Raw genomic sequence first — 13082 nt, forward strand, 5'->3', positions numbered from 1 at the left:
AAAGAATATAACGCTATTCAATAAAAACCATTAGGGATGGTTAGCAAGATGGTTCAGAGTAAAAATGCCTAAGCCAAACCTGAGGACCTAGGTTCCATGCCCATTATCCAGGTAGAAGGAAATTATAGACATTCACCTACCTCTACCTCCTGAATGCTGGGACTTAAGTATATGCTATAACCACCTGCAAGCTAATTTTTTTTAACATAGGGTCTCATATACTCCAAATAGTTTTGGAATTAGAGCAGTGGTGGCTACATAATTGACACTATAATGAGGTGTCAATGGTGAACCAAACAGTTTAAACTGGTGATTTTTAACTTGTGTGACTTGTATCTCAATAAGGCAAAAATTCCATAATGAATCTCTGGTGTTACTATTTCATTTCACTGAAACTCTTTGCTTATAAATCCCAAGAAAAGAAGAAACTTAAAAGCACAGTTCCTGTGCCAGCACGGTGCTTGCAGCCAGGCCTAATGAACTGAGTTCAACTCTTGTAATTCATAGGGTACCAACTCATGGACACTCTCCTCTGACCTCTATATGTGCACTGTTACATGTACAGCTATTTCCCACCCTGCAACATGTGTGTACATATATATGCCCACCTAGAATAGATTAATAAATATAAATATATAAAATTCTTACCGCTGTACTAGTTACTGGCATTAGTACTAACATTCCTGACACACCAACCCCAATGAACCAAGATAAAATGAATTCTGAACTCTATGTTCAGAAAGTCTGGACTCTTTTCCTTTTATCCATTTGTTCATTTACAAAGGACATCACAGTGTAGTCTAAAGTGTCCTGAATTTCCAATACACTCCTGACTGGTTGGATCTCATGGAATCATCCTGCCTCAGTGTTCTAAGTGGTAAGATTACAGGCTTGAACCAAAATGTACAGTTTCACATCTCTTGAAACAGACTAATAGCCTGAGGTAGCATCACTTCTAGATTTTATCACTATGTATTTCCTAAAAGACCCCAGATTTTCACTGTCAATTTTGGCATGAACCCCTTGATGGCCAAGTGATGAACATTAACATTGTTTCAGCAGTAGAGGGATGTGCAGAAACAGGCATCAATGCTAACATTTAATATAAGCCATGGGTGGGGGCTGAGGCTCTGTGGTAGACTGCTGGCCTAGGATACACAGCATCCTTGGCTCTGAGAGACCAGCCTGACTCCATCTTAAGAATGGAAGCACTGGGGCTGGAGAGATGCCTCAAAGGTTAAGAGTGCTGCTTGCTCTTCCAAAGGTCCTGAGTTCAAGTCCCAGCAATCACATGGTGGCTCACAACCATCTGTAATGAGATCTGGCGCCCTCTTCTGGCATGGAGGGATATGTGCAGACAGAACTCTGTTAAATAAATAAATAAATAAACAAATAAATAAATAAATAAATCTTTAAAGAAAAAAAAAAAAGAATGGAAGCACCTTTGTTATAAGGTCAGTATAAGTTAATGTCTGTTAGCAGCAACTTCCCAGTTGACGACAAGAAAAGCCAGTTGGAGGAGAAAGACTGGAAATCTCTCCCCACCAGGACATGTTATACCATGTAACAAACCACACATATAAGGAAATGCCCAAGACAAAGGGGAGATGACAGGCAGTATGTAAATAACCTATAAAGGACCAGGAGCTGGGGGAAAAGCAGGCTCATGGGGACTCTGAGTCCAACACTGAGTAGGCTGAGTAGATCCTGTCCTGGCCCCCATGACCTACCTCTCTGTGATGGCTATTTTCGGTTATCAACTTGACTACATCTGGAATTAATAAAATCCAAAAATGGAGGGCACACATGTGAGGGTTTTTGTCTACTTTAAAATAGATAGATACACTCATCTTTATCTTTGAGATTGGAAGACAAATTTTGAATTTGGGCCACATCTTCTGCTGGAAGCCAATATAAAAATAAAGGAAGGGCTGGAGAGATGGCTCAGCCATTAAAGGCTAGGCTCACAACCAAAACATAAAGGAAGTTTTTGCTATTTGCTTGCTTATGTTTGCCTTGCTAGCAAGTCATTTTCTTCACATGAATCAGAGCCTACTTCTTCAGGACTCCAGTCTATACTGAAAACCAACTGATATATAGAGCTTTATGAACTGAGCAAACATTGTATTCTTGGAGATTTTCTGTTTACAGACAGCCATTGTTGGATTAGCTGGAAGTGTAGCCTGTAAGACTTTCTAACAAATTATATATATATATATATATATATTACATATTTAAGTATTATTATATATGTATATGTTATATATAAGCATACCTATATTCATTATATAAGTTCTGTTTCTCTAAAGAGCTGACTAATACATATTTTGGCACCAGAACTAGTTCTAAAATGGTAGTTCTCAACCATCATAATGCTGCAGCCCTTTAATACTTCATGTTGTAGCAACTACCCATCTACAAAATTACTTTTGTTGTTACTTCATAACTATAATTTTGACTATTATAAAATAAATATATTTGGAGGCAGAAGTATGTAAAAGTGGTCACAACCTACAGGATGAGAACCACTGTTCTAGAACAACAAAAGTGTAAGGATGAATATTTTATGTATCTGGAATAAGCTTTTCAGTTTGCCAACATCTACTATTACTGAAGCCTCTCCAGTTACTGAAACGTCTCCTTGGAGCCTAGAGAGTACTGAAAGCTCATGGTGTGAACTATATTACAAACTTAAGGAGGTAAACACATTTGATTACCCTGATTTACCAATTCTGAGTGGCAAAATGTAGTGGTATTTGCTCCACCCATAACCTTGGGATATAGGGCCCAAAGGAGGTGTTGCTCCCTGACATTGTACAAGACCTCTTATAAGGGAAGAGAGAAAGGTCACATGCCCCTTCTCCCTGCTCCTACCTGCAAGGTGGATTTGCTCCTGGTCAGAGCAGAGGATGACTTCAGCTGCCCAGTCCATTCTGTATTCGTGAGTGTATTTCCTTGATTTATATCTTAATAAATTCTGTTACCCATTTAATAGACTCACATGGATTGATCTTAATAGCAGAGATTTGGTGATGCTCTGCATGAAACTTTTGACAGTTTGGGGAAACATAAGGAAAGTGATGATGCAAGATGGTTGATCTTACCATCTCTGGATATGCTAAGGACAAAGGATAGGGATCAGTTCTGCGACAGCATTACCAGCTTCTAGCATCTCACAATATGGTGAAGAACAAGAGACTTAGTGATAAACTGACCTGCTCCAGATATGGACAGATGGTCCAAAGGCTTCTAAGTGTGCCCAGGAAGAGAAATTTCCTTCCAGCCGCCACAGAGCTCAAGTTCTGCAAACTCAAACTGAGCTTTCATCGTAAGGGTGGGCTGAATTACAGCCAATATTCAAGTCTCCACCTCAGAGGTGGAAGCAGATAAAGCCAAGGCATTAATTGTATGGAATCCTGTAACTTGGGATAAGGATGTATGGGAGGACCCTATTGAAGCTGAGAACTTTGAACCCTCAGATTCTCAAGGGAGAATTCTTAACTGAGGAAGTAGTGCCCTCAGTCCCATGCAATGAAGTATTGCCCTTTTCACCTTTGACTGAGATTAATCTTTCACTGTCTGCTAAAGCAGCAATGGCTTTCTCTGAAGAAAATGTTAGGCAAGGCAAAATTCATGTCTCTCAGGGCCCACCAATAGTTGCCTCAGGACCTCTAACCAGACTTACAGCCAAGTAGGCTCCTAGAGGGAAAGTTAGAAGGAGTAGTCCATAAGGAAATGCACTACACCACTAAAGAGCTTAATGAGTTTGCTAATTCATTCAATTAGGAGTCTGGGGAATATGTGTGGAAATGGGATTTTAAAGGTATTGGAAATGATGGAAGGGACATAAAACTTATCAGGTAGAGTTTATTAATATGGGCTGAGAAGAGATTCTAGGTTTAATACAGAAGCTTGTGCAGTCTTTTTTTTTTTTTTTTAAGTGACAAAAGTTTGATTAAATGGTTGGCTGAAACATTTGTCAAAAGATGGCCTACTGAAAAGGAGTTAGAGATTCCTGATATCCTGTGGCTAAGTGTTGATGAAGGGATTTTAGAGCTCAGGCAAACTGCAATGCTAGAGGGGGTATGCTGTATGAAACCCATTCTCCACAATGGGAAGGCCCAGAAGACAAACCCTTTACTGATCCCATAAGATGCCAAGTGTTGAGAAGAGTGCCTGCACGTTTGAAGAGTTTGTCATCGCCCTTTTTCTCGTGCCAGAACTTAGGTTGTAGATGCCATTGCTCAGCTCATGAGTTAAACACAGTGGGCTAAACTGGGCCCCAAGGTAGCAAGGCCCAGGTGGCAGCACTGAATCTCCAAAGGCAAGGTGATCATAGTTATTGTAACGGGCAAGACTGACAAAGCAATGTCCATAATGGCCTAACCTCTAATGGTCAGCACAGGCAAAGTAAATTTTATGGTGACATGGCTAATGTGGACCTTTAGGACCGGCTAATCAATCATGATGTTTCCATGCATGAAATAGACAAGAAGCCTACTGAGCTTTTGTTTGGTCTGTATAAGCAGTAAAATTCTCAAACAATTGAAAGAAAGGCAACATTTGATTGGGGCAAAATGAAATCTTGGCCCACGAATCAGCTTTCAGGTTGAGCCAGTTTGGAGACCCTAAACCCTTTGTATGAAGGGATAGCCAACTTCCTGTGAGGAAGGACCTTGATAAAAATACTTAAAATTTTACTGTTAATTAGCCTACTCCAATCTTTTGCAGAGGGATCTATGACCCTTCAAGAGGGCAACTTTACACTGGGGCAAAGGGAACAATCAGCCCTTCTGGGATCCATCGAATAAATGTTGATTCTGAGAGAGCACAAGAAACATTGCTGCTCTCTAGTTAAAGGAGTGGCTATGGTCAGGTAATTAATGGCATTTTGGCTGAAGTCTGACTCATAGAAGGTCTGGTGCAGTGGTCCTCAACCTGTGAGTTGCAACCCTTTGGGGGTCAGATGACCATTTCACAGGGGTCGCCTAAGACCATCCTGGATATCAGATATTTACATTATGGTTCATAACATTAGCAAAATTACCCTTTGAGGCCACAACAAAAATTGTTTTCTGATATGGGGTCACTATAACATGAGGGTCACAGCATTAGCAAGGTTGAGAAACACTGGACTAGTGGGTCCCCACACTCATCCTGATGGTATTTCCCCAGTCCTAAAATGTATACTTGGGATAGACACACTTAGAAGTTGGCAGAATTCTCACACTGGTTCTCTGACCTATTGTGTGAGGGCTGTTATGGTTACATAAGCTAAGTGGAAGACATTAGAGTTGCTCTGACAAGAAAACGAATGAATCAAAACCAGTATTGCATCCCTGGAAGAATTGCAGAAACTAGTGGCACATCAAGGGAAAGATGCAGGAATGTGGTTCCCAGCACAATTTCCTTTAACTCTCCTATCTCCCAGTGCAGAAGACAGATGGATCATGGAGAATGATAGCTGACTATGGAACAGTCAACCAGGTAGTGATCTTGATAGCAGCTGCTGTACCACTTGTGCTGTCCTTATTTGAGTAGACGAACACCTCTCCTGTTTTATGGTATGGAGCTATTGATCTAACAAATAACTTTTTGTAATTAAAAGAATCAGGAAACTCAATAAAAGGAGAGAAATTCCAGGATTGTGGACTCAATATCATACCAATACAGAATTTGAGCTAAAGACTCAACAAAAACCCAACACAAAGTCTAACGATTTATGCTAAATATAACAGAAGACTGATAACAAAAGGTCATCATGAATTAAAAAAAAAAAAAGATTGGGTTGGGTTGGGAATTTAGCTCAGTGGTAGAGCGCTTGCCTGCAAGTGCAAGGCCCTGGGTTTGATCCTCAGCTCAAAAAAAAAAAAAAAAAAAAAAATCAACACAAAACTGAATAAATAACACATACAGTGACACCACTGGACTTCAAATTTTCTCATATACCTACAATAAACACTGTACTGTCTGGGAAATAACAAAATCTAAGAGAAAAGTTAGAAATAAAAACACAATATAGAGTCAGTTTTGACACAAGAGGCCAGGAAACCCAGTAAGTCTGGCCTTACTGGAACACGTGACTGGACCATCCTGACATCCACATGCAAATGTGTTAATGACAGACTTTACTCCCTGCATAGAATTAACTGCAGACGGATCCTACACTTGAATGTTCTGTGTCAAGTGCAGAATTTCTAGAACATACTGCAGAAACCAGGGCTCTCCAAGTTCAGCAAAATTCACTTCCCCGACCAGAGTAAACAAAGCGCATGCCTGTTCATTTCCTGGTGAGTTCAACAAGGATGTTTCTAGCCACAGTCATCTTTCCTCCTCCGAACCCCACTCCCCACCAAATCCTCCTCAGCTGCAGACCTCGGATGGAAGTTATTCAGAGGCACCGGGACCTGGGAGCTGTAGGGACAGCGGGGACCTCGCAGAATTCACGGGACCTTATAGGGCGCCGGTTTTCACAGACCTGGGATCCCATGGATCCTTCACTCGTGAAGGCAGCAGCCCCTCACTCACCATGGCGCAGATTCCGAGCTTTCCGGTTCTCTTCACAGCTCTCGGTAGTGGGTGACAGCGCGGCACAAGAAATCACAAGAACGTCCCGAGCCTGCAGCATGGCGGGCCGGAAATGCCCTCCCCACACTCCCTGACTGGAGGGTGGCTCTATAGGTGCTGATTTGCTAGTGAGGCCTGAGTGACAGGAGCAGCTCCCTTTGGGACAGAGTGCAGTCAAAAGACACAGCACAGCGGTTCCCAACCCAGGCACAGAGCTATCCCAGACCTGCAGAGATTGGCGTTGCAGCAAAACTTGCATCTGGACTGCAAAGTCGTCCCCGAAGTATTCTTGCCCACATTGGGCACTTGCCCTTCTTCCTTCTGGGCATATACATTGGAGTGATCCTCCTGCCTCAAAGTTGAAAGGGCCCCCAGACCACCCAGATCAAATTTAAGCCACCTGATTTCTATCCACGAGGTATTAGCAAATTCAATAAGACAGGGCTAGGATTGCTTACACCTCTCTCAGTAGCATATTGCTTTCCAAAACAGGAACATGTTCCCAAGTTTCTGTGTAAGGATTGGGGTGCTTTTACTTTCCATTACTCATTGGTGCTTGCTTCTATTATTTAATTAAATGTATAAGCCGCTATAGAAAAACATGTTTTCCGTGTCTGGACTGTCCTGCTGATTGTATACAGCTTGAACTCATGAGAATTTTATTCATGTGACCTTTCTTAACCCTCCGGTTAAGTTGTCCGGGGCTAAGAATAGAGTAGGCTGTTGAATGAGACTTTAGTCCACCTCATTCACCTACTGCTTGTGTTCCCCCACCTCCCCGGCCTTTCCATTGTCTCTAGTGGGGTCACAGGAGTGTGCCAACACAGCCTACAAACTTTTGTTTTAAAAGATAGTCTCACATAAACCAACGCTTTTGGAATTACAGCAGTGGTGGCTATATATGTAGTGTCAAGGGTGAACAAAACAGTTTAAAATGGGGACTTTCACTTGTGTGAATTATATTTTAATAAGGTTAAAAAAAAAGTACCATGATGAATCGCCGACCTTAATAGTTTTTCACTCAAACTCATTGCTCATGAATGACAAGAAAAGAAGAAATTTTGAGTCTTAACACCTGTGCCAGGAAGATTGCTTAAAGGCACTTGAATACAGTACCAACTCAAGCACACTTTCCTCTGAATTCCACATGTGCATTGTTGTATAAAACGTCATTTCCCAACCTGCTGTATGTGTACACACATGTGCCTACCCTGAATAAAAACACACACATACATACACACATACATACATACATGCATGAACGCCAAACTGTCAAGTTCCTAGCCCTTGTGTGTTCAGTACTGACAATCCTCTTACTCCAGTTAGTACCAATGCACAAGAATGATGCAAATTCTGAGCTCATCCTTCAGAAAGGCTGGCGCAAGCCTTCAATCCCAGCACTCGGGAGGCAGAGCCAGGCAGATGGATCTCTGTGAGTTCGAGGCCAGCCTGGGCTACAGAGTGAGTTCCAGGACAGGCTCCAAAGATACACAGAAAAACTTTGTCTTGAAAAACAAAAACAAACAAACAAAAATTGACTAATAGCCCAAGGTATGACTACTTCTAGATATTTTAAATTATGTATTTCCTAAAGAGAACTTAGAATGTCAATGACCATTTCTTCATAATCCTCTTCCTGGCCAACTGTGGTACACTAACATTGGATGAGGAACAGAGGGATACACAGAGAGAGGCATCAAGATTAACATATAAAGAATCCAGGGGCTGGGGCAGAGGCTCCGTTGGTAGACTGCTTGGCTAGGATATGCAAAGCCCTGGGTTCCATTCTCAGTGTGGCATAAACCAGGCATGATGGCTGATGCCTTGCATCCCAGCACTCAGAAGGCAGCAGTGGGACGATGTGGAATTTAATGTCATCCTCGGCTACAAAGAAGAGCTGAATACACCCTGGGTTACATCAGAACCCATCTTAGAATAAAAACAAACAATAAAGAAAACCAAACAAGAAATGCCAGTTGGCAGAGAATGACTGGAGACCTTTTCTACCTGGACACCATGTAACAAATGGCATGTGTAAGAAAGCCTAGGAGAAAACAGAAATGGTGGGTATTATGTAAATAAGCTATAGAAGATCAGGAGCTGGGAGATGCTCACAGAGAAAAACACCCTTATTGTTCAAAGCATGACCCCAAGTTCAACATAATATCCACTGAGTAAATCCTGACCCAGTCCCTGTGTCTTACCTCCCTGTGGGGGCTACTATTGGTTGTCCAAGTGAATACATTTGGAATGAACTAAAATACAAAAATAGAGGGCTCACCTGTGAGGGGTTTTTGCTTGATTTGAAGTATGTAGATCCACTCCTAATCTGAATCTTTGAGGTAGGAAAACACAATTTAATCTGCCTCCTGAACTCAGAAGACACACCTTATTGTGGGCCACACCTTCTGCGGGAAGTCTATATAAGGACAAGGAGGAAAAAAGCTTTTGCTCTTCACCTGCTTTCCTTCACCTTGGTAGCAATTCAGTTCCTTCACTGGCATTAGGGTGCTTCCTCCAGATTGGAGGGTTTACTGAAGACCATAAGAGACATAGACAACTGTGGACTGAGCAACTTCTGGATTCTTGGACTTTCCACTCACAGCCAGCTGTTGTTGTACTTTTGCCTAGTCATTCAAATACTGCCTCCACTCCCCCCCCCACCTCTGTGTATTCACTCTATAAGCATTATTACTCTAGGAAATCGAGGCTAATGCAGATTTTGATACTAGAAGTAGTTCTAGAACATCAGAACTATAGGGATGAATCTTTTAAGTATCTTGAATAGGTTTATTAAAGGCCAGCACTTATAATATTCAAAGCCTCTTCAGTTACTGAAGCTTCTTGTGGAACCTAAGAATATTGAAAGCCCATTATGTCTTTAAAACATATCTTTCTCTCTAATGTTCATTTATTTCTTGGTGGAAAAAGAACAGATTTCATATGTTACTGTAGACACCCATCAAAATCTCCCACACTACGCTGCATAATGCTTCTGCTGCTGCACAAAACCATTTTGCCCTAAAGGAGACAAAGTCTACAGAATATGTTAGATGGAAAGACCTAGAGACAAAACAAAGGAATTAACATCAGGGCAAGGTAATGCTTATGTCTTTTCAGAAAATGAACAAAGTCCTAAGTGGCTCCAGTTAGGATGAACCTGACAAGGACTCCTAAAAGAAATTTATTTGGCATAAGTGTCACCCAAAGGGCTGGAGAGAAGGCTCAGCGGTTAAGAGCACTGGCTGTTCTTCCAGAGGTCCTGAGTTCAATTCCCAGCAACCACATGGTGGCTCACAACCATCTGTAATGAGATTTGGTGCCCTCTTCTACAAGCATGCATGTAGGCAGAACACTGTATACATTAAAAAAAAAGTCACCCATAAGTACTGTGCACAAATAACAGGGTACAATATACAATCCTCCTCTATGTATATGTATAGGGCTTACCTCTTATTCCTGTTAATAGTGTTTTTCTATCACATTGTTATACCTCAAATGCAGTTATATCTTTCCCCATTGCAATTTTACTTCTGTTTACAATCTTCTCTAAGGTAAGCAACAGATTTTGGATTGACCCTTTTTTTTGGGGGGGGGGAGGCACTTACACTTCCCTTCCTGAGGGTTATAAATGTTTATGTGCAATAAGTCATATGACACCCATTTCACTCAGCAAATCTCTGTTCCTATTGTGGCCACTACTTTTTTCTTTAAAATCTTAGAAATGGGGAGATGTAGAATTCACTAGGGCCTTGTATTCACAGAGAAGCACTAAGAGAACCAGGAATGTTAATCATACAGGGGAGTCCCTTCAATGGAGGAGAGGGAATCAAATACCTGCATTGAATCCAGAAAGCTGAGAGTGGATTTTGTTAATGACCTGGTGACCCTTTTGCTTGCTTGCTTGCTTTTTTTCTTTTTCTTTTTCTTTTTTTTTTTTTTTTTTAAGATTTATTTATTTATTATGTATACAGCATTATGACTGCAGGCCAGAAGAGGGCACCAGATCTCATGACAGGTGGATGTCAGCCACCATGTGGTTTCTGGGAATTGAACTCAGGACATCTGGAAGAGCAGCCAGTGCTCTTAACCTCTGAGCCATCTCTCTTGCCCCCTGCCCCCTTTTGCTTTCTATAGAGATAGATCTTACCCTAATTTCCCAGAATGATTTTTCCAGACTCTTCCCTTCCTAGACCATTACCTATCCTTGGGGTACTTTATGGCCTGCTGACCTCTATACTATCAGTCAGAGAACACATTTGATTCTGGGATTTTTAGCTATAGAATCCACCCTAATGGTCACATGGACTTGGAAAAGAGTTTCTATGTAGTCACACCTTAAGGTTCATTGGACACTGGAATTGGATTGATTATGGAATCATTATTACCAGGAGACACTTTTCCAAGTTCTATTATATTTAAATAAGGCTAAAATCAAATGCCTGGTATCTTAGTTAAGGAACACCAAGAGGATAGCAAGTCTTATAAAGAGAAATATTTAATTGCCATGGATCCCTTACACTTCAGAGGTTTAGTCCATTATGATCATGACAGGAAGCAGAGCAGTACACGGGCACACATGGTGCAAGAGTAGATGAGTCCTTACATCTAGACTCCCAGGCAACAGGAAGTGGTCTGAGACACTGGGCATGGCTTGAGCATATATGAGACCTCAAAGCCTGACTCTATAGTAAAACACTTCCTCCAACAAGGCCATACCTACTCCAACACAGCCACACCTCCTAATAGTTCACCTCCCTATGAGCTTGTTGGGGGCCAATTGCATTCAAATTACCACACCTGGTATTATACTCCCCAGAGTCTGATCCTGGTTGACATAGTCAATCTGCACCAGGTTTTCACTCTCATCTCTTCTTGAGGTTGGCTTCCCTGACACCTGCAGTGACAGCCTCACTAATCTCTAATGTTCACTTATTTCTTGGTGGAAAAAGAACAGATTTCGTATGTTATTGATTGAACTTTCTCCCAGAGATAATTGTAAAGAACCTGAATTCTGTCCAAGGAAATATTTGTTGGAGTGTAAAGGCAGTATTCTGCCATAACTCTAAATATAATCCTCTCTTGTCTTGAAGAAACTTTTGGCAAATGCACTGTCCTGGCCTGATGCCAGTTCAGCAAATCTCTTTCATTTCCCCCTTTTTGAATAGCCAAATTTTATAAAATAATGTTGAATAGAGCTGCTCAATGTTGAGTCATTTCCTGATATTGGAGGTTTTTTTCCTAGACTATTAAAAATAACAAAAAGAAGTAAACAATCAATCTAAACATTATAGATAGGAGGAGCTTGCAAACTTAAGTTGATGAAATAAATATAAGTTCCCCAACCCATCAGCAATACCCTGCAATATCCATAGTCAGACAGGCTGTGTAACTGTTGTACAAATAAGTGATTAATATCAGAATGATTTTTCATTATTTCCTGAGGCATATTACCATGATTTAATAAATGTTTTCTAATCGTATCCCAAGGGAACAAGGTCTCATGCCAATGCACATGAGTAACAGAACTGAGTCACATTCCAATGACATCTTAATGATAATTGTCTTTGTAAGCTAACAATTTCATTACCTAACATAACCACAGCAGATTCTATATCAGTGATTTAAGTATGCAATATACTATCTATATGTCTTTGAGTACTCCATAATTTCTTTTCCTAAATTAAAACACCATCTTTGAATTTAATATACATTTTTCATGCTTTGATAAAGGACTATTTTTTCTTCATTTGATTCAATACATGACGAAGCATAAACATGGAGAAAGACTCTTCTCAGGCTTGATTCATCTGTACAGCCATTCAAACACCAATTTGGACTCAAAATATATAAATGCTCTGGGAGCTCAAAATGGTAGGAGTATCAGCATTTCAACATGTATATAAAGAAAAATTGGAACAAGATATATATCCTTAAGATTGATTTCAAGTATTTTTTCCAATCATAAATAAATAAGGAAGATGAACACATGCCATAGTATTATGAGCTACATTTTTTTTTCATGCAAGGGAACTTAGTTTCATTGTTAGAAGTATTTCTCCATAGATTCTCCTTCCAAGCCAAATGTTACCTAAGGCTGATATTAGTTTCCATAGATATTTTTGCGTATCTACTCCTTCTTTTTTTTTTTTTTTTTTTTTTTTGGTTTTTCGAGACAGGGTTTCTCTGTGTAGCTTTGTGCCTTTCCTGGATCTCACTCTATAGACCAGGCTGGCCTCTAACTCACAAAGATCTGCCTGGCTCTGCCTCCCAAGTGCTGGGATTAAAGGCGTGCACCACCACCACCGGGCTGCTACTTCTTCTAAATGAGGCGAGGTGGGGAACATTGTGGCTCTTGCCATGCTAATACCCAGAACCATTACTATGGGTGGTGATGATATTATTATTACAGAACCATCTTAATTCTTTGTCTTGCAATTTGGTGTGAGCAGAACCTACAAGGCTCCAACCAATGACACTATCATCAGAAGTATAACAAGAACTTGTACCACTGG

At 40.8% G+C, this 13082-nt stretch overlaps 1 protein-coding gene across 3 annotated transcripts in view; it reads right to left on the minus strand.

Moving 5' to 3' along the window:
* LOC118571397 (zinc finger protein 431-like) overlaps positions 1-6634 on the minus strand; it is a 152678-nt gene extending 146044 nt beyond the window's left edge. For all 3 annotated transcript variants that reach the window (XM_036170373.1, XM_036170371.1, XM_036170382.1), the window contains exon 1: positions 6529-6634. In XM_036170373.1, coding sequence (XP_036026266.1) covers positions 6529-6531 — 3 coding nt within the window. In that variant the 5' untranslated portion in view covers positions 6532-6634. The remainder of the gene's footprint in view (positions 1-6528) is intronic.
* Between the last annotated feature and the right edge of the window lie 6448 nt (positions 6635-13082).

Source organism: Onychomys torridus, chromosome 21, assembly GCF_903995425.1.
Source record: "Onychomys torridus chromosome 21, mOncTor1.1, whole genome shotgun sequence".
Taxonomy (NCBI): Eukaryota; Metazoa; Chordata; class Mammalia; order Rodentia; family Cricetidae; genus Onychomys; species Onychomys torridus.